General features: G+C 41.8%; 1 protein-coding gene across 1 annotated transcript in view; it reads right to left on the bottom strand.

Annotated features, from left to right (window-relative positions):
- zcchc7 (zinc finger, CCHC domain containing 7) overlaps positions 1-27,203 on the bottom strand; it is a 54,123-nt gene that overhangs the window by 10,213 nt on the left and 16,707 nt on the right. The window contains exons 4-7 of the mRNA XM_083931896.1: positions 12,295-12,344; positions 11,732-11,869; positions 11,468-11,638; positions 7,336-7,371 (exon numbers count right to left, since the gene is read on the bottom strand). Coding sequence (XP_083788022.1) covers positions 7,336-7,371; positions 11,468-11,638; positions 11,732-11,869; positions 12,295-12,344 — 395 coding nt within the window. The remainder of the gene's footprint in view (positions 1-7,335; positions 7,372-11,467; positions 11,639-11,731; positions 11,870-12,294; positions 12,345-27,203) is intronic.

Raw genomic sequence — 27,203 nt, 5'->3', positions numbered from 1 at the left:
CTACCACATGTTATAATTTATGAATGTGTGTGTGCCTCCAGATGATCAATTCCTACAAATAGCACATCAGAACTACGGTCTTGTTACTTTAATCTGTCGCTTTCTAAAGTAAACCACTGCTGTTATTCTGAAGAGGGGCACAAGGAGGAAACTTATTTGAATCAACACAAAAAAGCAGAATTGTGACCTGAGCAGCTAACAAACCATACAGGCTTTCTACAGATGTACAGTTGCCATGCATATGCAAAACAAACTCCACAAGGAACTTCCACTCTTCACTGTGATCAGACTGCAGTTCTCTGTTTGACCACTGAATGGCGCTCTAACACAGCACGCTGGAAAGTTGCTACAACAACCTCACGTGGGGCCAATTTCAACTGCTTAAGTGGGACTGATTGAGGTAAGAAAAGATGTAATCTGTCATAATTAAAATCTTGTATTCAACACAATAAAAGGAAACAAATGCTCAAGTCTTTAGAGAGAAAACATTTTTGAAATGTATCCAGAGAAGGATTATTCTTTGACTGGGTCAATTCAGCCTAATGCACTAGTAGTTTTTCACTTTTTAAAACAGCCACTTATATCCACTAAATGTGACATTGGAAATGTACTTAAAGATACATTTCCTGTAGCTGGTTTTGTCCCGCAATCATAAGTCAGCGGGGCTAACGATGAACCTGGAACACAATGTACCAGACACATTCACAGAGATCGTCTGTCCAGAACTGAACATTTAACAATTAAATACAATCACTAATATCATGTCTGTGAATATACAAATCCGATATTGTTTGTTTCCAGTTCCTATATGAAACTTTATCTCATAATACGGTAAATATTTATCTAGAAGCAAAAATAAATCCAGTTGCACTACAGCGTATTTCCATGTCAGTGAAGCAATAGGACAACCATTTTCTAACCGTAATTAGTAGATATGATTGAAGTACATATTTTTTACATATAAAACACAACCTTAATATTTTTAAAAAATAGTTTAAATTTTTTTTTTCTCTGTCGACTAAAATCTGAAAAATGTCAACAGTGTAGTAAAGACACAATGCTCTGCACGTTTCTTCTTCCTAAAAATGGATTAAAGCTATTCGGCCAGACATGCTAATGGACAGCATTTAAGTAGCACCTTTCTACCTTCCTGGACAAAGCGCTTTACAATTTGCCTCTCATTTACCCATTCACATTCATACACGAATAAACATGCCAATACTACATATCTCTGATAATACTCTAAACATCCAGTATCTATTTCAGGAAATAAATCAAATAATTAAGATTTCAGTGAAGAGCAATTTCACTACAACAACATTCAAAAATAAGTAAAAATAAATGTGATATTGGATGACAAAAGGTTTGAATAAATGTGTTACTAAACTTTTAAACCAATTTTCAAGTTTCCTTATCTGACGACAGTACATTTCACATGGCAAAGACATGGCAAAGGATTTAAGTTGCCATACTTAAAGACTATTTGCAAGTCTTATATCTATCAACAATGATCTAGTTCAACCAACAAAGTGGAATAAAAAAAACAAGTTGTTTGAATTACACTAAATATTTTAATATTTTTTAAACACAATGCATTATGAGTTGTAATTTGAAATGGGCAAACTCAAGAGGCCTACTTTGTTAACTCATTTAAACGTTTTTTTTCCCCTAAAGACATGTTTAATGTATTTTCTTTTCTGAAAAGAGGATTTTAAAGGGGCAAAATGTCTTCACCTTGAGCTAACAAAGGCATGTGTGAATTGGGCATACAGCTATAAACCTTCTGGGGAAAGACGGTGGGACAAAAACGGTATAAAACATACTAAATGAAAGGGAGAAAAAAGGGCAGTGAGGTGAGAAAGAGGGATACCAAAAGGGGAACAGTTAAAACGGCTTAATTTCTGTGGTGAACAAAAAGGTCACAGACTGTTTTTCACAGGCACCCCGAGAGACACTGACAGACACACACACCCGTCCCTGAGGAAAAGATCAATACACACACACACAGATACCCCCGTTAAGAGACAATCCGCTCGATACACACACACACACACAGAAAACACACACCGTGGACGAGGTACCGATCAATATACACACACACGTACAGGTGTCACCACTGCTATCTAAAGAGAGGCCAATCAATGCTCACACACTGATATACCTGTACCAATCAGCTGCTGTGTGCTCAGATTCACTCTCCCATCTCCATTCCCTTTTTTAATACACTCACCCGTCTTCGTTTCTCTCGCTTTCTCCTCCCATCCTTCTGAATCTCTCACTACACACCTCTCTCCCCCTCTCCAGCTGCCTTCCCCTCTCTGTCTCTGTGAATCATGTTGAGTCTAATGTCGCATTGGCCAGATTCACCACATACAGCTGGTGAAAAGACCCGTTGAAGTTGATTATTGATTTGGATGTGACCCACTTTCAGAAAATTAAAATGAGGTATATTCTCACTCTCTTGCACATTAAAGAGAGCGCCTACACTTCCTGCAGCAGCCATAGGGTGGCGCTCTGGTCTTAATTCAGCACAGCAGGGTCCTGACAACACTAACAGGGAGAAAAAGTCACTGTGACTTGTGTGTGTTGTATGATTAAATGCATGCATTTATGCATGATCTTTACATGCATTAATGCAGCCTGTGCATGGACGGCAGGCTGCTCAACTTGCACTGCTATTCCTGCCTTTACTGACCGTTGTCCATCACTCCATTCCCACTTGACTGTACTCCTCTCTTGTCTTCCCTTTTCCATGTCTTCTATTTCTCTCCATCTGTCCTCTCTTTCCTGTGTTGCTGGCTGGTAATGATAAAAGTGGTTCTGTTTTTTTTTTTTAAATCACTAGTTTTGGTCGTCTATTACTAGTAATTGTTATATAAAGCATTTTGTCAAGCAGAAATGGCAATCGTTTGCTGTTTCACCCTCAGGATGTGTTGCTTTTCTCTGTAATATTTACTTACTTTCGCCAAGGAAGTAATGTTTTCACCTAAGTTTATCTGTTTGTTGGTGTGTCTGTCTGTCTGTCAGCAGGATTACGGAATAACTACTGGACAGATTTTCATAAAACTGGGTGGAAGGGTGTAGCATGGGCCAAGGAAGAACCAATTACATTTTGGAGTGGATACTAATCACGGGCGGATGCACAAATTATTTTTCACCTCCCTTAACACTGCAAAACAGAGCATTTGTGCCACATTCATGTGGCGTCAGAATAATCAGTAAAATTCACACTGCAATAACGTGTGAGATACTGTAGGGCAAGATTTGGCGGGAGGTCTGCTAATTCAGATCACTCTTGTAGTTGTAAATTATGGAAGGAAGTAAGGTTGGGCTTTGGACTGTTTGTTGGACAGCAAAGCAGTTTTTTTTTTAGACGGGAGAAATTCATACATGACCAATTTGACGGTCAAAATAATACATTTTGTAACTGGAATGAAAAGAGACTGTTCCTATGTGGATTGTGTACTGTTTTGCAAAATATGGCTATGCAAAGGCACTCAGAAGTCTGCTTTCATAAAAGCAACAGTCCTGGCTGTACTGAATATTCAGAGTATTAATATAGCAGCAAACAAATACTTGCTGTGTAAAGATATAGCGTGGTGGCGTAATGGCATCCTGAGCTGAGCGTAAAGTCACTATCCCTGTGTGTGTTGTGATCAGAGTTTCTCTGTTTAGTTGGATAGACGATCCAGCCACGTTTGCATGTTAGTGCATGAGCAGAAACCTTTTGATCTATCTAAAACACCCACAGTTAATATTGTACTTTGGCATCACTGACTCAGGGTCAAATAGACATGGCTTCTCTCTACAGTCTCAATCAACAATCAGTAGAAATCCAAAGCAGAAGAGGCATGATGCAATGCACTCACACCCATCTTAGACTGAAAGTGCTAAGTTTACACCTGTTCTTTTGGGCTTGTGAAAAGCATTCTGGGAAATGAAGGAAAGGCTAACAACATAAGCTGATTAGGTAAAAGGTAGGTTAGAAATATGTACATCGAAACATTACACATTTTCACCCCAATAAACCTCATCTGGAATGCATTAAACATCTTACCAATGATGGGGTATTTTGGGGTAAATTATATTTTGCATATTGGTGAGAAGACAACACAAAGCTGGAAGGAGCTAGGCAGATGGGGTCTGCAGGAAAACGACCCCACGCTGTCAAGCTGTATGCAAAAGAAAGTAAAACCAGAGTCTCTGTAGGCGTTTGTGTGGGTGAGCGAACAAGAAAGAGAAACTGGAAGAGCTGTTGAAGTAAACTGGTTCTCCCAAGCAAATCTCTTTTTTGCGTAAAAATGTCAACACAAACAAGATGAACATGTTGTGGAAAGCTTTTTTTTTTTTTTACCCCATTTACTACTCTCTATATATTGTAGAAGTATGTGTGTGGGGGTATTTGTGTGTGTCCATGTGTGTCAGTATCTTACTTTCTCAGTAAATACCCCCGGGCTTTGTGGTCTATACTGTGTGGTTTGGAGGAGTTTGTTAGTTGAGGGCCAGGTGCAGGCGGACAACACATACACTCATGGAACGAACACACACACACACACACACACACACACACACACACACACACACACACACACACACACACACACACACACACACACACACACACACACACACACACACACACACACACACACACACACACACACACACACACACACACACACACACACACACACACACACACACACACACACACACACACACACACACACACACACACACACGATAAATGGACCCAGTAGCAGGGAGGTCTGACAGAATGCCTTTTCACACCTGGCTGAGCCCAGCGGAAGGTGACAGAGTCACATCTCCCAAAGCAAACACACACACATATACACACACCTTCTCACATTGGGGAGTTCAGGGTCATAAGCAGCATCATGAATAAAATGAGGCTGTCTTAAACAGAAGGAGCCCTGTGTATGCTTGTGTGTTTGGGTGTGTTTGTGTCTGTTGCAAGCCCCTAACCACCATGCCAGTTTGGATCTGTAACGACCTTCTGTTCCCAGTGCTTAAATGGCTTAAATACTTCAATTAGACCTGGGTCACAATCCTCCACCCGTTAAAACACACCGTCACATGCAAACACACACACGGAAACACACAAAAAAAAGGTTGTTTCATCATCTTGCATGGCGCCCAAAGATTTTTTTTCATCATCTTTTCCTCATGTCTTGTGTGGTTCAAAGTAAAACAATAAAACACAAAGCATCCCCCGCCAACGCACGAGCAAGTATTAAACTTAACTCCCATCCTCTGCTGCCAGCGTCTCCCCTGGAACTTCTCTGTCCTCTTCCCTCCCCCTTCCTCCTCCCTCTGTCTCTCCCGCCGTGCTACCCTAGCGCTAACGATGCTGCCTTTTCATTAGACAGCCCCTGCTAATTAATCTCCATAGAGGAGAGTGACAGACCTCCCCCAACACATACACGCAAAGTGCACGCCAAGATATATGCAAACACACACTCATCTTCCCTGTCTCTCTCACTCCCTTGTCCCGAGTGGCGTTGGCAGCCCATTTCATGCTTTATCACGTCTTTTAATTGACAAACAAGCTGCTCTTTTCTCTTAGGCTGAGGTCTATATCACCCCCTCGCTCAGATGCACACACACACACCGACACCGACACACACACAAAGCCAAGGAAACTAGTTATCTTTTCAGATTTTGGATAAACACACACACAAATAAGCAAATGCATCCTCGCTGACATATGGCCCATGTGACTGCCACACAGTTTCCTACATTTTGACACATCACACACACACACACACACACACACACACACACACACACACACACACACACACACACACACACACACACACACACACACACACACACACACACACACACACACACACACACACACACACACACACACACACACACACACACACACACACACACACACACACACACACACACACAGGTTCCCATCACTCAGGGCACTTTGTTAATCTTTTTGAGATGTTTTTTTCCCCACCATGGTTCACTCATCTGCTACAGGGCGAGGTCAATACCAGTCGCAACTGACTTATTGATTTGGAGTGATCGTGTGGCACCTTTGCCTTTGCAATGCTGATGGAAAATGCTTTCTTTCTGCATGCTAAAGCACAATTCGTCTGGTTCTTGTCACAAAGCTCAAATCACGGTCGCCATTTGGTTGAATTTGACAGTCAAGATACTGCAGAAAGCATAAGGAGAGATTGATGTTGGTCTGAGAAATTAAGCCTATTCCCAGAAAAGCACAACCTTCACAATCCGGCACTTTTATGTCAGTTATTTCGTGTAAGTGGACCATAATCTATAAATTAAAACACTGAGTTAATAATTTAAAAGTCTACCATAACCCTATATACTGAGTCCTCAATCCTGCGGCCCGGGTTCGACTCCGGCCCCTGGGCCCCCTTGATGCATGTTGTCCCCCCTCTCTCTCTCTACCCAATTTCCTATCAACTTTCAGCTGCACTGACAAATGGCATACAAAGCCTACAAATAATCGCTCCCTTGCAGAGTTCACAAATGTATATTGTTGGATATACTATTGGTTAAGGCATATACTGTACAGTAAGATTTTAAATATTTCTCTTCTGATAAGGCAGGTTATGCATGAAAAAGATTTAAAACGTGTGCCCAGCTATAAGTGGGGCAGGGTGAGTGTGCTGCTGGCTCAGTCACCCGTTCCACCACCGCCATTTCTCTGCTTTTAATTGGGACTCTAAGCAGAAGTACAAAGGGATTTTGCTAAATTTGACACAGGTTGGGTGCAAACTGTTACACTCTACATACTTTAAAACAGTATACCATATATGCATGGTATGTGAAATGTATGTCCATCATTTGCTCTTTGTTGACCGTCAAAGCACTTTGTAAACTTTTGTTTTTAAAGGTGCTATATAAATAAAGATATCATATATAATGGAGCTGAGGGTCTCTCTCTCTCTCTCTCTCTCTCTCTCTCTCTCTCTCTCTCTCTCTCTCTCTCTCTCTCTCTCTCTCTCTCTCTCTCTCTCTCTCTCTCTCTCTCTCTCTCTCTCTCTCTCTCTCTCTCTCTCTCTCTCTCTCTCTCTCTCTCTCTCTCTCTCTCTCTCTCTCTCTCTCTCTCTCTCTCTCTCTCTCTCTCTCTCTCTCTCTCTCTCTCTCTCTCTCTCTCTCTCTACATGTTCAACCAAAATACAAAAATCACAATTTCATTGACTTCTTCACCATCTGGCATTTGTCTGTATCTACAGTCTGATTAACAAGTCCACTGACGGAACCATAAAGAAGTTTAGAAGGGCTCGGATAAAAGTGTGGGGTTTGTGGGAAGATACTCACCGTGATGTGATACTGTCTCCAGATCTCTGGACAAGCCTGAAGAGAGAGAAAAAACACTTGGTCATCAAATATATTGTCACACACACACACACATTTATGGAGCACATAAAAGGAATAATGAATATTAAAAAGAGGGGAATAGGATATTAAGAGCACAATTAGGAAGAAACATTTAGGCATGATGTTGAGTAACAAAGAGAGGACAGAGAGAGGGCCAAAAAAAACCTGAAAAGCAGGCCATGGTGTCTCTTTAAGTCTCTTCCTCTGTCTCTCACTAAACCTTTATCACCCGTTTCCCTTCCATGTGTCTCTCTGTAGCCAGTCACTCAAACAGTCAGTAAGTGAGGCAGTCAGTTGTTTTGTCCCGGTGTAGCTAAAGCATTATCTCCGGGGCTTCGCCACGCTGTTCCTTAAGCGTTCCGACATCCTTTCCCAACCGCTGCCACTTCCCACTGGGAAATTGAAAATACCACAGTCGCCGCAGGCAACAAGATTTATCTACTTACACACCTACTGAGTGAGAGAGACAGCGAGAGAAAGAGAGGAAGATTTAAACCTGACCTGTGAGGAAGGCTATGTTTAGTTTTCGCCTGCACACACTAAACAACTTATTTTACAAATTTACATGATATGCAAATTCTTGTTACATTAAAAAGTGAATATTTGACTGAAAGTGCTTGTTCAAATTCTGACCTTTAAGCCTGCAAAGAACGCTGGGCATTTCTGGCTTAATCTGAGCTGGTTAGATTTGAATACAGAGAATGGCAAATATGAATTTCGATAGCTGTATCCTTCTCCACCTCTTATCTAGCTTTCTTTTCTTCAACAACCCCCCACCACACCAGCTCCCTCCTGTTTGCTCTCTCCCTCCAGACCGCCGGGGTAGTGTGTTGTTGTTGAGGGCGACAGGCGAGGCGAGCGACACACTCGCGCTCCGTCAACCGTCTGTCTTTAATGAGAGACACAGAAAGGCCCAGGGGACAGAGACCTGACTCTCTTTCTCTCTGAAACGCACACACTAACACATACGGCATAATTTGTGAGTGTAAGAAAAAAAAAAGTTGTGCGTTCCAAGAAAAGGGTAATTACAATACCACACAACTTTGCACTTCTGTTTGCTGTTGAAAACAATATGCAAAAGAGAAGAGGAAGAACAAGATGAACATGAGGATCCAGAGGAAGAGCAGCAAAAGAATGGATGAGAGAGAGGGCCAGAAGGAGAGAAAAAAATGGGCAGTGTGTGTCCTGGTCTCCCCTCTCCCTCTGGTGTTCACCTGGTTACTCATCCATTACACAGAGCACAGTACATGACTGACTGGCAGAGAGCGAGAGAGAAAGGGGGTGGGGGAGACACAGGCAAGCTCTTACATGCACACAGGGTTTTCCATTCTATGGCATTAGTGTAAATGGGCAGGGTAATGAACGTTGCGGTGGGATAATTGTCATTGATGGTCATTAGATTCACCCTTCAGTGCCAACACACACACACACACACACACACACACACACACACACACACACACACACACACACACACACACACACACACACACACACACACACACACACACACACACACACACACACACACACACACACACACACACACACACACACACACACACACACACACACACACACACACACACACACACACACACACACACACACACACACACACACACACAAACCCGCAGCTGGAATATGCAGCATGGCAGAGACATAACTAAGCTGTAATTGCTGAAGTGTATCAATTAATGTGAACAGCAGCGTGTGCTGACCCCTGGTCACTCATTATTACTTAGAGAGAAGGAAGAAAAAGAAGGAGAGAGGTGAAACGAGGTAAAAATTGGGACTAAAGGGGTGTAATTAAGAGGAAATTCAAGTGAATACAGTATACTTCTGTGGTTGGTGGGTTTGCCATGTTTACATTTAGAACTATTGTTCTCAAAACAAGCAAAAGCCCCTGCGTACACACGCGCGCACATACACACACATACGTGCACGCACGCACGCACAGGGACCATTTAGCTGTGCTCGCTCATACGGTGGCATGAAGTTAAAAGCTTTCTTACTCCCGAAATACTTTATCCCTTTATTTTGCAAAAAACAGTATGCCTTCATATCACGTTTAAGGTTGTCAAAAGGTATGGATATCTTTCAATGCTAGATGTTTTAAATCAATATGACATTCACATTTGATAGTATCAAAAGTACCGGAGCTATAAAAAAGCAGATCTACAATCAGATTTTCAACCCTGGGTGGAATAAATGAAACAGAAGGGGCGGCCGGTGGCACAGTGGTTAGAGCAGTCGCCTTAACTGCCCTCGAGGCAGCGGCAGCAGGTTCGACGACGACCTGTGCCCCTTTGCTGCATGTCTTCCACTCTCTCTCACCCCATTTCCTATCTGTCCTATCTAATAAAAGGCTTGAAAACGTGTGTTGCAGTTAATTCTAAATAATAATTAGAATAATAATCCTAATTTCATGTGTCAAGGACTTTTTCTTTGCTCTGGTATCAAAAGAGGTATCAAGTTTCGTGTTGTGTCGAATCCTGTTGTCCATTTGCTTTTAGTATTGAGTATTAGTTGTATTTCTAGGGTTTCCTATATGCAACTCACACGTGCATATCAATTGTGTTTAACTACATTACCCTGGTGTTACTGTATGACATAGTACATGTGTGCTATTTCATGGCTTTACAGAGTGCTGCAGAAACCCCTTGTTTTGATGTCAATGGCTTTTTTTGAGTTTTTTTGTTAGATGCCTGAAATAAGGTCTGTTGTTAACACCAGGGGCGTTTCCAGAGGATGGCCTAGGGTGGCCTGAAATCTGATCAGCCACCCCAGCTCCCACCCCAGGAAGAGACCCGCAGGGGCATCTTTAAGAGGCTGTAGTACGGTATCATAAGAAACAATTTGGAATTGGGGCTGGTTGACGAAAACGATCCAAAATGAGGGGCCGGAAAAATATAAGAATCACATTAATAGATATTGTAAAACACTACAGCGACATAGAAGTGCATATATTGTCTTTATTTTATCAATGTAAATAGTAAAGGCCTCAAAGTGCAAAAGCATAACAGCTGATCCAAACAAAGTGCAACTCAAAGTGCAAACACCTTGTCAAAAAACAATCCTTATTAAATTAACCTATTAAATACCTGTTAACCAGAGGTTTTTATTCAACTACTGTACTGAAGTACAAGTTTGAGGCTCTTACCTTGAGTATTTTCTTTTCATGTTACTTTATACTTCTACTCCACTACAAATCAGTGGGAAATATTCTACTTTTTAGTCCACTACATTTATCTGATTACTTAAGTTACTAGTTACTTTACCAGGTTTACATATGAAAGTACATATGAAACATTAATTTATTCTTTAAAAACTTTACTGACAAAAATCAACGTAATGTTAATGCAGAGTATTTTTACAGTTCAGTGGGAAAGTGGTGTTGAAGTTAGTATGATTTTTCTAAAAATGCCTTATCAAGTTATACTCTTTACACACCAATATGGCTGCAGAGTAAACCTAGGCTTCACAGTGACAGTTATAAACAAATATTTCTCTGTCCATTCATTGTTGAACTGCCGGTTTTTAGTGTCAACATTTCTTTTTTTCAGAGTAGAAACAGACATTGCAGTGATTTAACCACGGATTTAACCTATAGACAGTATAAAAAAAACTGAGATGATTGCAAGAACAAAACAGAGCGAAGCTTGGCGAGCTGTTGCCAAGAGGGTTCAGACACCCACGAAGAAGAGCGTAGCGGGAGTGTGCGGAGCGTTGAGGAGCAAGTCTCACAGCGCGCCGGTAATGGACGCACTGAGATCGATACGAGAGAGGACAGCAGCCATGAATTACTTTTTCACATAGGATTCTACTCTAATTTTGGCGAGTGAAAAACCGGCATTGGCGATTTTCAAAGGGGTCCATTGACCTCTCACCTCAAGATATATTAATGAAAATGGGTTTTATGGTTATGGAATGAGATGCTCAATATGATGTTCAACAACACATATAGTATTCCATATACTTTTTTTGCCATGCAATGCCATTGGACTCAAACGTGCAGAGCCTTCTTCTCTTATTATAATTCAAACCTAATACAACAGGACGCTATACTCACTTCAGATAAGTGCCCCTTCATGCCGCAGCGTTCACAGTGTTGGTGCCAGTACGCTCTCTCGCTGCAGGAATTGTAGAGGTGCCCGGGCAGGCCGCAGTTGTTGCAGTGCTTATTGGGGCATTTACTGACCAGGTGGCCTGGGGTGCCGCAAAGAAAGCATGGCAGCAACTTCTGCACACACACACACACACACAAAGTTAGTAATTTTATGTAATTGTACTCACTGTGAATAAGATGTTCATGCTTCTGAGCATTAGAACTGACTTTTGGCTCATGGCAGTTCTTGGAGAGATGTCCGGTCTTGTTGCAATTTCTACAGTGGACGTTCTTGTTAGTGTAGTATCTGTTTGCCACCCGCTGCATCGATATCCTGGGACCCTTGCCTTTGTTATAGATCTGAGCCTGAAACACACATAGTTGATGCACAATTTACTAATTTATTGATTTGTATACACAAAAGACAACAGATCAATTGTTGATTTTCAGTCAGAAATATTATTTTCCAACTCAGTGGGACTGGCAAAAAATAAGTTCATAGCCCTTGCCTCTAATGAAAGCAAAATATTACATATTGCATATAATGTATGTAATATTGTAATATCATGTAATATAATATAACTTCTTAGATAATATTTTGGCTTATATCCTTATATTGAACCAGTCCTTATTAAATAAACATTTGCACTGTGCACAACTACAAAAAAATGTACGTATAGACTTAACACATGCCATTTAGACCACAAGCACAAACTTTTCTATGAAAATACCTCAGAAGACAAGAGAAGCTGAATAAATGACATACTGTAAAGTTACTGAAGTCCACCTACCTCCTTGTCCCTGGAAGAAACCAGCCAGCGGCTCTCTGCTCCTTCAGCATCTTGCAGGACAGAAAAAAATATTTTAAAATGGAATCTATCTTGTATCTTTCTATAGTTTTTATGTCTGCCAAAATGCAGCTTTCTTGAAAAGTAAATCTTCAGGCTAAATTATTTCTGGGAGGGGAAGAGAAGATTGGGAGTATCTGGGAGGTTTTAGAATAATAGAGGATTAGGGTTAATTATCCAGACTCTTTCTGAATTTGAATTAACAACAAGTTGTTAGGATACAGTATACTGTAACCAAGTATTTGTTACGAAAAATGTTTATTACAAATGTCTGTTTATGGCAGCCTAAATCTACCAAAAATAAATATGTTTTTTGCCTTGAACAGTTATTTTCTTACTCAAAAAATATGACAAGAATTGGAACAAGGAACCAGAGCTGATAGATTCAAGACAAAATCTAACCCTATTAAGAACTCTAAACCCTGAGGAGTAAGTTAAGATTTCTGTAAGAGAAGGGCACGCACACACAGAGAAACTGACACAGTGGCAGCCCAGCACATCTGTATGAGAGTGGCACTAACAGCGCCCTGAGGGAGACCACTGTACTCTCCTCAGGCCCACAGAACTGCAACTGACATCCAGAAATCGTAACAGACACACAAACACGTGTACTCCGCATAAATTATGTGCTGATAGCAGTGACCCGCACATGCTTTCACAAACGCATACAGACACACCCACTCATCGACCCCCACGATTAGCTGGTTGACAGTCTTTAGCCTTTGGACAAACATACAGCCTTGAGCCATAATCAAATATTACAGTCTTCTCTATCTACCTCAGTCTTTTTTTTTTCTCTCTTTCTCTCTCTCTCTCTCTCCCTCTCCCTCCGAAGTGGTGACATTTTTGCCCTGCTCTCAGAAAAACTGGCTTGTGACAGTCAGTAGTTCAGTACTTTCAGTGTAATAAACAGTATTACACAGAATGATGCAGCTGACTTCCTGATAAATTAATTAGTTGTCTATAAATTTCAAAATAATGAAAACAGTTGTACATAGCATGAGGTAACAACTTAAAACGCCGATAATATAAAGCAGAAAATGCAGCAAAATCCTCACATTGGAGAAGCTGGAGGTGAATGGTTGTGGGGTTTTTTGCTTGAAAATGAGTTTTAAATGTATTGTGTTGTCAGCTAAAGATCAGTGTACCACAGTTTTTTGATCTAAAAGCAGCAGGTATGCGGTTTCTGACAGTCACATTAAAGCTATTCTAGGAAAGTTAGTTTTGGTTCATTTAGTACAGAGAAGTGGATGGGGGACCTCTGCATCGCTCACTGACCAGACTGGGAGGCCTCTGTATGACGTTTGTCTGTTTGAGAAAGCGTCCCTGCACACGTAGTTGCCGTTACACAACAACCAGCACCCAGTCAATGGGCAGCTTGAAATAAGGCAGGGGTGAAACGTGTGTACGTGCGGGTCTGAGTGTGTGTGTGTGTGTGTGTGTGTGTGTGTGTGTGTTTGTGTGTGTGTGTGTGTGTGTAGGCGTTAGTGACTCAAAAAAAGTAATTCCCAAAGCGTCTCCCGGGGGGACTCCCCAAATAAAGAGCAGGAAGCTTTCCCTTAATCTAAGGGCCCCCCATCTCACCAACACACACACAGATAAAGGTTGGAGCTCTTTGTCACGGACGAGGAATCAAACACATGAGTGGGGGTGGAGGAGGAAAAGAAGAGAGGGTGGGTGGGGGACTGTTGTCTGTACATTGGGTGAAAATATGCTAATCAACCTTGAGGCCCTGCTCAAAACCAAACCAGCGGAGCTGCTCGCTTCATCGTGGCCCAACTGATCTGAAGTACTCTGGAGCTGAATAAGCAGATGGCAGGGGCTACACCGAGCAGCTGAACAGAGAGAGAGAGACAGAGAGAGAGACAGAGGCAGAGGCTTCCGCCATGTCGGCTGCAACTGTTCAATTTTCAGCACATCTAATGGCAAAGCATTTCTCACAACCATCTTAAAAGTCGTATGATGCTAACAAAATAAATTATTGTGATGCATGAGTACGGATCAGAATGAAAACAACGAGTCTCGAAACATCTCTACATGTATTCAATCAAACAATTGCAGAAGAGAAGGCGTTCCTAAGCATCCCATTTACAGCGGGTTCTGCGGGTTCCACGGATTTTGATTCTCCGGGACAACTCGTACATTATCACATCACTCCGTCGTCGGGGGAAATTTGACACAATGGCGTGGAAGAGGGGGAGATGGAGAAACCGAGGGAGGGAAGGATCAGGGGAGAGAGGGCGACAGATGCTACCTGTCTGTCTCATAGGTACCCTGATTACTAGAAGATGAGGAGGAGAAGGGAGGAGGCTGCGTGCCAGTTCATCAGAGCCGGCAGAACAGAACAGTGAAACTCTGTGTGTGCGTGTGTGAATTATTTGAATCTGTCCCTTCTACCAGTGAGAACAGAACAGAAGTGTACGTGTGGCTAATGAACCATGAACACCCGACTCTCCTGGGGGGGGCGCGCGCACACACACACACACACACACACACACACACACACACACACACACACACACACACACACACACACACACACACACACACACACACACACACACACACACACACACACACACACACACACACACACACACACACACACACACACACACACACACACACACACACACACACACACACACACACACACACACAGAATATAAGGGGGACCACGGGTATCATCCTTCTTGCAGGACGAGGAATGAGTGAGAGTGAGAGAGTGTGTGTGTGTGTGTGTCATCTACAAGCTGTTCTCCCCTCTGTCCTAGCAACATCAAAGCCTTGGAAAGGCCTTGCCCCTATCCCTGTTTCCCTGTCCCTACACTTAAACAGGCATCCCAAGCCAACCCGCCCATTGTACCATGCTGTTGACTGGGCCCATTAACACGGCAACCAGTGCACGCACACATGCATACACAAAATGGGAGTGAAAGAGAGGCCTTGCCGCCCAAATGGAGGTTATGTTTGATACTGAAGCGACAGGGCCGGATTAGCAACACTATACATGACAATGGTGAGGGTGGGCGGGAGTGTGCAGGCTGTGTGTGTGTGTGTGTGTGAGTGTGAGTGTGTGAGTCGGTGTGTCAAAAATGTGTTTCCTTTGTGACATTGTGACATCACCCTTGCCCCACAGCCTTGCCCTCCTTAAAACACACCAAAAGCCCAGCTAAGTCAGACACACACACAGGAGCACGCACAGACACACACAAACCTGCAGCTATTCTACGCTCTTTTGTGTGACAGAAAAGTCTGGCCGAGGGTGTAAGACACAATAGCAAAGAGAGCAGGAGTACAAGTGGGATGAACAAGAACAGTGAGAAGAGAGAGAGAGAGAGAGAGAGAGAGAGAGAGAGAGAGAGAGAGAGAGAGAGAGAGAGAGAGAGAGGGGGGGGGGGGGGGTGCATGGGTAAGGGCCATGGAGCGCATTACAAGACAACAAAAGAGGAGCTAGCTGAATATCAAACCCAACAGACAGCAAAGAGCATCCCAGGTAGAGGAGGACTGAGTGCCTGTGGGAATAATGGTGGAGAACAGCAGAGGACTGGGACAAATTAGGTAGTGAGATGAAATGATATGCAAAGCAAGAAGGAAATAGACAGATATTCATCATGATGGGAATAGATCAAGAGCTGTACAGGCCTATTAAAGATTAAAGCTGCATATTTAATTTGGCGTCAGTTCATGCTCTTTCTTTGCCCATCTCCCCTGATCTCTGTGTTAGACAGAAGAGATGGTGAGAGGGAGTATTTTAAAGCATTCTCCAGCTGTGACAAAGATTTGCTTTATTTACAAGAGGGACGTGGTTCAACTGGGTGGACTGAAGGAAAATAACTTTTGAGGACTTTGCTTATAAAAAAGACAACAACTTGAAGATACTTACAAGTAATGTTTAAAGGCCCTGAAAAGCCATTTTATACTCTAGCTTCTTCAACAACACATTTTCTGCCAAAGTCATGAAAGTTGTGTTTAATTTCAACTCAAGAGATTTCTGTCAGACGTTCTGTCTGTGCTTTCTTTCTCATTTGAAGTGGGGCACAATCGACATTAAGCACACTAATCGGTTGTTTTGGTCTTAGTTGACAAAGATTTTTGTACATTAGTCAGTTCTTAATGCTGTTTTCATGCTGAATTATCTATTTACTAGGAACTTATGCGCACAACTCTTGTACAAAGGATTTAAAATGGTGCTTTTGCATGCCTCTTTGCTGAGAAACTTTTATCAGTCAGTTATTTAATCACCTAATAAATTAGTCGACAAAATCATTGAGTGTTAGTCGACTTAGAATTTCTTTAATCAAGGACAGCCCAAGACAGTTGTTGCCAGGCAATTGTCAATCAAATCTGGACAAACCACACACGTGTGTATGTATGTGAAGTATGTGTACGCATGTCCTGTTAGCAAGGTACGAAATATCAACACTGCTCACAGAGTTTCTAACAATTTTCCCCTTAAATACAACAAAATGCATCGCAAAGCTACGTTTACTTTGACTGTTGAATATTTAGTCAAGAATATGGAGAAATACATTAAGTTTCAGGGGCACCAAAGCCTACGAGAGAATATAATAATTTTAGTTTGACAAAGGTCTGAAGCCCGGCCTGAGCTGCATATTTAAGAGCTGATCTGGCTAAAGCCAACTGGTACGGACATATCAGAGCCCAGCCTCCTGTATTTTTTTTAACTGTTTTTATACTGTTGTACTGTTTTTATACTGATAATGCAAAGGTACTAAAAAGGCTGCTTATTTTATAAATAACTTTATTACATGTTCTGTATGTTCAGAATCCGTCCATTCCTAGTCTGGCCCATCAAATGCCCACCTGACTTGTCAAGCATTCTCCTCTCTTCCTGCCATCTCTGCTATCGTGCTTAGCGCCGCCCAAGACGACTGTAATTGGAGTAAAGAAGTAAAAACAAGCCAGAGTATATTTATTCCTTTATCCAAGAATGATAAGCCGGTGTAGCCAGACAGTGCTGTATCAGTTCTGGAGTTTGGTCTGGCTAAGCAATTTCTGACCATATAAATACAAAAAATAAAATGAACAGCTAAATAGTACTGTATGTTCAGTATCAAGTGTCAATTGTTGAAAATCTAAGTAAAGAATAAATAAAAATAACTAGCTATATGAAACCATTTCTGAATCACCCCAAGCATTGTTTTCCGCATTATATGTTCTGTAAAAAATGCTATTCATGTTGGCACATTTCTGAAAACATATACACCAACACTGATAGAAACTGATATCCGTTGATATGGGTCTGGCTTTATATAGAAAGTAAAAGAAGTGTTGATGTTGGTGTTTTACCTCGACCGGCACAAGTCAGAGAGACAAATTTTAGATTAAATTACATTTGAAAATAATTAAAGTGATATCCTATCTGACACAGACTACACCTCAAGTCATGGCCAAACTGCTGCATGATACTGGAAGTCTACCTTGATTACAATAACCTTGACTTAACAGACTGCCATACTGTATATCAAAGGAGATCATAATAGATGTTTTGTGATCAGATTTTTGCCACTGCAGCTTGGTGAAAAAGCTAAATGCAGGCAGATGCCATCACCCTGGCCCCTGTTGAATCTGCCTCATGTTCAGCCATCAAATATTTCATCGCAGCCCATCTTTGATTATCTATCCCCGCATGACAAGCCGAGTGTTTGCCCCCTGCCAGCCCGTGCCACCTCCTCCCTTCCTCCTCGCCCCCTTCCAAACCATGTTGGCAGCCAGGGCAGGGCAGGTGGCCAAACCTGTCAGTCAAAGCACCGTCGCCACGCGGCAATACCACAGACACCAATTACCTCACAGCAGGGGCGCGGCCTGGCAACCGCATGGCAACCACATGGTCCAATCAGGGTACACAACAACAGGGACCAGAGAAGGCCAAAAAAAGTGAGTGATTCTGTGTGTGTGTGTGTGTGTGTGTGTGTGTGTGTGTGTGTGTGTGTGTGTGTGTGTGTGTGTGTGTGTGTGTGTGTGTGTGTGTTGGAACCATGTTCAAGTTATCTAAAACCGAGCCAGTGCATGTCTGTGGGTTTCACAGGTAGTCATTGTGTCATTTTAATATCCGTTAGCATTCTATTTAGAGGAGATTTTCAATTCAAACGCAAAATTTATCTCCACTTATCTGTTGATAATCAGAGTGGTTATTATTAAAACACACAGTCCTGACTCACGACCAGTTGTGATGGTCTCACCAATCATGCATCTAAGTTTTAAAAAGAGGCCAAATTAAAATTTGACTCATTAAATTCCCATACATGTGCTTTGATGGTTTGGGCCTATGACACATCACAGGACAATACCTAGGCATTTAATTACATTTCATTCAACATGTATGCTCTTTACTTAAATGCCTCTTCAGTTAACTTTGAGTACAACATTTTTCTTTTGGTCATATTGACCAAGTGATGACTCAGTATCAGATTACATCAGTGACTCAGACTTTAGGTTTGGTCACAGGATCAATTTGAACCTGGGATTAACCTGGAGGTTATAGGAACTGATTTGAGGATTTGAAGTCATGACTTTCTGGTATTCTACATAACAAAGCATTATGGTTTGAAAGCAACAAGAGGGGCTTTCAATAAGGACATGAAAATGACAAGACCAATTAGCTTGTACAACTGTCTTTATAGAGAAAACCTACATTGTGTCATAAAATATATTTATTGAAATTACAGAATCAACTGAAACCAGGGCTGGGCAATGCGGCCAAACGCTTCACTCCCAATATGGGTCATTTCATATCTTGATAACAATATGTATCATAATATAGCATGCTCTTTAGTAATTCACAAATAATAATAAAGCCTTTTTTGTGTACTCCTGTGTCAAATAAATACTAGACAAATGAAAAGTATTTTCTCATTTTACTAATAACTATAGTGAAAAATGAACATAACGTGCAAGGATCAGAATGTAATGGGTCATCCAAATGACGTCAATATTTCCGTAATGTGGTTCAGACGCTTTGGGATATCTTCCTTCTATTGACTATATCTCAATATATCACAATATCTGCTTACGTATGTGAAATCATAAGTTATGTAACTGTACTGTGTTGTAATGTTGATTATAAAACCCAAACTGCTGTTTTCAAAATTACAGTTCTTTGGGTTTCTGATAACAAAAACTGATAAATCTGAGTTAATGTGCGCGTTATTGTCAATTTAAACAACTAAACCGTGTATCATGAAACCTCTGTTTTCTTAATGATATTGATTCCATTGAAAGATGATAAGTTATACTGCTGAATTATCACCAAACCCTAATAAAACCCTTGTATGTACAGTATATTATCTGGATCCACAAAATAATATATTCTCAAAATGTAATGTTTGAACATATACAATCCAAGATGACTTATACAGTATGACTCAAAGTAGAACTGAAACGATTGGCTGATATAATCACTTCGTCAAATGACAAACATAATGTTTAGAATTCTAAATCGTAAGGATTTGTTGTTTCGTTTTCTGCTAGTAAATTCATTATCTTTGGAGTTGGGAGGGGTGAACAAAACAAGTCTTCTGATAAGATTACCTTGGACATTAGGAAATCCTAATTTTTGGTTTTTAATTAAGGTCAAACAATGAAAATAATACATGCAAAGTTTTTACACAATGCAGTTTACAGTCTCTCACATGACAAAAAAACGGATACTGTTGTATCAATGGCAACATCATGTATGTTCAATATGTCCACTGGTAGGGAAAGTCAGTCTAATGGCAGGCGAGCACACTAGTCAACAAGTGGTTGTATTCTTAGGCTAAAGTTATACTGGTGTGCACAAGCACATAAAATAACACTGATGAAACTGACCAAATTATTCAGGGTGCCCATTGTGTCTTCTGCGGGGAAAACACACTAATACATCAACACATAGCGTCTGTAAGGGGCAAATATATTTTAATAAAACCAGTGAGTTGCAACCTCAATTTAATTTTGATGAATTTCCTCCTGCGGGAGTGAGCCAGGCAGTGGGCGGGAGGGCGGAAAGGCGGGAGAGGGAAGTGGGGTGATGGGGGCTGGGAGGCAGATAGAATTTTCATGATTGTTATTTTTGTTATTATACAGCGAGAGAAAGGGGGGAGGGAAGGGGGAGATAAACGGCATTGGTTAATCTGAGGCATTTTGCGGAGCGCTCCATTATCGGGCAGGTTTGGCACGTCGAGGGGGTTATTTTTCCGAGGGATCTTTGGCCCCGGTAATTAAGCTCCATTCACCAGGCCCTGTTCCCCAAATTAAAAATTTGTCATTAAGTGGAATTTACCATAATGCCTTTTTATCTGCCGGCGCTTCAGCATGCGTATGGGTGTGTAGAGGTGAATGGGGGGCAACCAATAGGGGGTTACACTGTGGTCACATGCACATACAAAACACACACATTAATGTCCATGGACACACACAGAGGAAAAAGGGCAAATTGAAAAACTGAAATAATCCTGGGCAGCACACACACACACACACACACACACACACACACACACACACACACACACACACACACACACACACACACACACACACACACACACACACACACACACACACACACACACACACACACACACACACACACACACACACACACACACACACACACACACACACACACACACACACACACACACACACACACACACACACACACACACACACACACACACACACACAATCCACAGCCTTTAGGGTAATTAAATAATGGTGGCTTTAAAGTTTTAATTTAGATTTGGCTTTTTCCTTTCTCATCCTACTGTATGCTACACACACACGACAGCTAGTCACAGTCGGTTTTAGACTTCATCCAGCGAGATAGTCCTCGATGGGCAGAGACATTGGAGAGAGTGAATGATTGAAGAGCAGAATCTCTGTCTCTATAGGCTTAATAAAACAATACAATTATTAGTCTTTAATTAGAGCAGCCCCTCTGTGGGACAGGGGACAGACAAAGAACAATAGAGGATTAGAAGAGGAGCTCCTAATATGGCTCTTTTATCGCTTCATTCAAATACAATTTATAAATGCATCAAGCTGTCCCTTTCATCTGGCAAAGTTCAAAGTTGGTAGATTTGGGAGAGTAAGGGAACAAAACAATATTACCTGTTTAGGTATGGTATCATCTATACATTAAATTATCGAAAAACCTCATCATAATAACATCCATTAAATTCACTTCCTAAATAAGCTGCAAGTAATGTCTTCGAATAGATTTATTATTATTTATTGTGTCAAACCATCAGAAAAAAACATAACCCCAAAATGGTTGACTTAAGTCAAGGTTATATTGGGTCATCCAGCCTTGATTTCCTGTTTTTTATATGACTGTCTACCTGTCTACCTACTTCTGACTCGCTCTCTGAAGGAAAACACTAAATTATCCCCATCTCTCAGAATGCCATCGGAGAATAAAAGTGGGGAAATAAGACCCTAAATGGGAGGAGGCGGCGGGATCTGGAGGAAGAAGTAGAAGAGATGGAGGAGGGTGAAAAGGAGGGAGGAGAAAGAGAGGAGGGGGGTGGACAGATGGCAGAGGTTATGCCTGGCTGAAAGGGGCAAGACGGGAGGAGGCTGTTTAGGGTGTACAGGGTGTACAGAGAGAGAGAGAGAGTGTGTGTGTGTGTGTGTGTGTGTGTGTGTGTGTGTGTGTGTGTGTGTGTGTGTGTGTGTGTGTGTGTGTGTGTGTAATCGGAGGAAACACCAGGCTTTATCCCCACTTCTCCATATGCAGAGCTCATCCTTAAAAATTCCCTCCATCTCCCCTCTAGGTCTTCTTTATGCCCGTTTTTAATTCATTTTTATTTGCCATGATTCCTCGTTAATGAATGTCAAAGGTGCATCCAAATCATTTTTAAAGAAATGTCTGACAGAGTTTTCCTTTAATATCAAATCCAGTTCTTGGCTCAGTTGATTGATATTGGCTAGAGATCGAATTCAGTGATGAACTAAAATAATTAGGTCTTCCTGCATCTGATTGACAGATAAAACCTGGTGAAGGTAAACTACAGATAGGCCCGAACAAAAACATGCTGTCAAAGTGTGTGTGTGTGTGTGTGTGTGTGTGTGTGTGTGTGTGTGTGTGTGTGTGTGTGTGTGTGTGTGTCCAAAATACTGCGCAAGGAGGAGTGTCAGTTTGGCAGGGGGAGAGTAGACAGAGATAGGGGGTCTTATTTACTGTCGTTTAATTTGCTCCCCTCTGCTCCGTCCATCCCTTGGTTTTTCTGACAGGTAATAAAAACAGGAGCTTGCCTGACAAGCCCATTTGAATTTGGATTGAATAATATAACTGTAGGGTTTCCCACATAACGCTCTGTCCAAGCGTGCAACGGTGCACAGACACTGGCAGCCCCTCTGCCTGCCAGGGTGTGAGTTTTAGTGTGTGTGTGTGTGTGTGTGTGTGTGTGTGTGTGTGTGTGTGTGTGTGTGTGTGTGTGTGTGTGTGTGTGTGTGTGTGTGTGTGTGTGTGTGTGCAGCGCTTATCACTGCACACATGCATGTACACACAGACAAAAATGCAGGTTCTTACGTCATGGTAGTTAATGCATCAATAATAATGAATTCCTCCAACTAGCCGCCATGCCACTCCCATAAGGCAATCTTCACATTTTGCCCGACCTCTCTTTCGTTTTTTCCCCCTCACTTCTTCTCCTTTATTCCCTTTTCCTGCTTCTGCCCAAGATCCCTTCATCCCACCTCCTCTTCTTGACTTACCTGATCCACCACTCGTCCTCCCCCCTCCTCCTTCCCCTCCTCTCTGTAGCTGCTGAAATCCCATTCCCCGTGGGGCAGGCTAAATTGAATTGGCGTGTTTATATGAACAACAGGGCCGTTGCTTTAATATACCTTAGAGTTTATGCCTAATGCCTCCCTGCTAATACCGCTGGAGCTCACCGCCCTCACTCAACACACGCCGCTTTTATGGAAGTCATAAAAGAGACAGAATAGCAAGGGAGGAGGCTGGAGAGATACTCTGGGAGTGTGCTTGTGTTAGTAAGCAAGAGGGAGAAAGACAGGAAGAGGTGAGAGGCCTGTTAATACATCTTAACAAGTTATCGGTTTTATCACACCTCATCCTAGAGTATTGCTTCACTATAAACCTGCACACACATACACACGCACCTTATCCCTCCAGTGTGGAGTGTGAATGAAAAGAAAAGAGGGGAGACAGAAAGGGAGGGAGATTTTTTTAGATTAGTGAGTAATGCTGAATAAATATCCGGAGATTTGGTTGAGGGAGTCGGTCATGCTCGTCGACTTACAAACATCCTCCATTTTCTCTCTGTCTCCCCACTTCTTTCGTCCTTTTCTTTCTCTCCTCTGTCCCCTTTCTCTTCTGGCCCTGTGTCAGCCTACAAAAGGCCCACAGTACAAAAGGAGAGAACCAGGCTTGAGACACTCAACCCAATTACTATTGATCAGTCTGCACTCAGAGGAGAAGATCGCACTCACCTGCACGCAGGCACACAGCCATGCAAGCGCACGCACATAAATCTGTCTAGATACAGAAAGTCCTTTAAGGTCATGGACGGTATTTGTTTGTAGCTGATTTGTAACACTGACCACTTTAAAAAGAGAAATCCTTTAACGCTTAACCAGGCTTCATTACCTGTACTGTTTCCAATTTATCGCCCCAAAATAGTGAGCTGTAACAGCACAAGAGTCTGGTTTGCAGTTTTGTTATTTGTGTTGTAAAAAGGAAAGTAGCTACTGCTATGTCAATTAAGGTTTGTTCTGGTCAATGTAGTTTAGCAACAATAATTTAGACAAGAGCGAAACATGAAGGCAAAACTACAGGATAAAATGAAAAAATGAAAATGAAGACGCATATCTCAGTGCGGTATATTGGCGCTGAGCTGGGAACTAAACAAAAATAATTTCCGAAATATGTTAGTTTGAATTGAAACCACTCAGTGCTTATACCATATTGTTATTTAATTGCTTACATTGTTACTGTACATTTTTAAAATCCCAAACTCCTCTTGGACAATGGACCCGTCCCATTTCATACAGATCCTCTTGAACACCAAGAGATCTTCTCATTTACCTAAACTTTTTCCACCATAATAGGAACAATTACCTTCTTGTACAGTATGTTTAGGATTTTCTAAAAAACAAATAATATTACAGAACAAATTTATTCATTAAAGCCTGACACCTTGAAGGCTAAGCACAGATAAATTTCAACATGCTAGTAGATTAAAGAAATAACCGTAGTTCAGACGGACGTTTAGATCCGCTCGAAGGTGGGAAAATAATCAAACCAATACTTCTAGAATACAGCTATCAATATTATTTATTTTATTTTCTGTTGCTGAAAATATGATTTAAATAAATACTCACAGAAATTCAAAACCCTGCCTTTGATTAACCTGCATTCTCTGTAGGATTATTTCAACCAGTTAGAATCAAATTAAATCATAAATTTGCTTCTAACACAAGTATCTGAATTTTTACATGTATGCCACTAACCTTTTCAATTTAATTCAATTCTGGTAAGATTGTTTATAAATCTCTTTCAAATAATGCAAAAGAATGCAAATAATCAGATTAAAGTGTATAAGAGGAGACCATGGGCTGTAAGAAATCCTGAAAAAAAAACTTCAGTATGTAAAGAGCACATAAAACCCAAATGCTTTTCTATTTGAGGATCCCTGACTGAAACCTTTAAAAGTTTGCAAAGACCTGCTCATAGGTGTATGCACTGCACACACTCTCACAGACACACAAAATAAGGCTCACATTAGGGTGTGATGAACTCTGCTTGTTGTCTTGAAGCCTGTGCCGAAATATCAATGACTTAACTCCCCAACGAGTTAGTAACTATCTCCTTCGCACTGATTTTATCCTCAATAATTAATTTTCTCTCCCAACGCCGACTTCAGCTTTATCGGTCGCTCGCCGCCAGAATCTCAGCATTCCATTTAACCATAATCCCCTGGATAAAGGGGCGGCCTAGGTGTGCTAATGCGCAGGCATGCGTGCACGAAGGAACACGTGCATGAGCAAAGACTTAAACTTCATTCACAGGCACAATGTTATAAACCACATACATAAATGTGTAAGGACTACCAGTCAAACGATTGCTGGCGGTTTTTCCAACAAAGGAAATTTAACTCACTGATAGTCACCATTTATCACTTTTAGACACATGCAGAATATGAACTGTGTTTGCTGTCAGCTGTGTGAGCTCTCAAACAGATCCCAGATACACACTAGATTAGCACAGGAAAGCCTATAGCATGAATTCTGACCCTGCAAGCCCGGCATAGCAACAGCCACGTAACCAGGGCTTGGTCTTGTATGGAAAGGATGGTTAGGAATGGGAGTGGAGGAATAAAGAGATGGGATGGGATGGAGGGATGGAGGGAGGGGTGGAGCTGAAGGGTTAGGGGAAAAAGGTGGAGTACAGGGTATGGGTGCATGCTGTTGTTGAATGTCCAAAACACAGCCTGTGCTCGCTTGAGAAATGTTCAAGATCACACCAATGTATCCTTTTCTCAAATATTACATTGTGTCAGACGGTCAACATCTTAGCATGTATTCAGCTGTGAGTGCACATTTTCAAAAGCGATCGGGTAAACGTAGCAGCGTCCAACAAGCATGACAGTATAATGCTGGTCAAAATCTTCTGAACATCCTTTATTCCAGCATTTGCAGTTAGATTTCAAGCCATGCAACCTCCCCCAAAAATGTGAGTAAAGACCAGGTTGAAAATTATGAAATGGCATGAGTTCATCTAGCAATTGATACAAGTGCCATCTATCTGCTTTTTAAGGTACATTTCCTTTTGCAGATATGGGCCTTTTTCTTACATCCATCGGAGAAGAAGTACTTGCATTTTATCTGTCAAGAGTTGGCATTTGCTTCACATGACGACTGCTTAAGTCGTTAGCGTTTTCCTGCAAACACCTAAATACTGGTATTTAAGGGCCTATTAGCTGGCAGGCTCTTAGATTCTAATGGGACTCCTAATTAGCAGTTTATTGAAGGCAGGTGTGATGGAAAGGTCAAGCAGTTAAGTGTACACATGTAATTAACAGAGAGAGAGCGCTAGCGTCGATATACAGTATATAGCAATGAAACAACACAAAGCAGTGGGAAAAAATGGAATATAAAAGAAACAAACGAAGGAAAGCAAAGATTTAGTAGGAAGGGAAAATGAGTGAGAGACGTAGTAAGAGAAAGAGAGGAGGAAGAGGGAAGGGGGCTGGATTGACTGAAATATGGTGGTATATGAGTGCCAGATAGGCCAGACCAGGCCCAGCTGGTCTCTGTCTGACGAGTGCCTTAATTAAGAGACATGGGGAGAAGCCTTGGAATGGCCACATGCACACTGCTGGCAGCCTCTGGAGAGGAAACTGCTAAACAGGCACACTCGTGTGTATGTGTGGTACACTGCCAAGAATCACATATACACACACAAAACACACACACACACACGCACGCACGCATGCTGTCATCCTCTGGGACCTTGTGAAAAACAATGCCCAGCTATTATTAGGCAGCCCTTTGCATACCAGAGCTAGTGTACAAACCCTAAATGTGTGCATATGTGTGTTTGGGGTTCTCCCTCTCATCCTGTTGACTGTTAAACTGAACTTCTGATTCCAACAGCTCTGCTAGTGTTGATGCTCACAGAAGACGATGGGAGAAGAAAAGGGGGGTGATTCGAGGCGAGGGGAGAGCGGGTGATTTTGTGGATCCATGACTGCCTTTGCTGTCCATACCTCACCCGCCCTGCTGGCCCCTCTTCTTCCTGTTCCTCATCCCAAAAACATATTAATATTAATACATATCCCTCCAACCCCCCGCTCCCCCAAAAAAATATCACCACCCTAGGC

The sequence above is a fragment of the Echiichthys vipera genome (genome assembly GCF_963691815.1).
Source record: "Echiichthys vipera genome assembly, chromosome: 2".
NCBI lineage: Eukaryota > Metazoa > Chordata > Actinopteri > Perciformes > Trachinidae > Echiichthys > Echiichthys vipera.
Note: the sequence above shows the minus strand (reverse complement) of the source record. Positions and strands in the feature narration are given on the sequence as shown.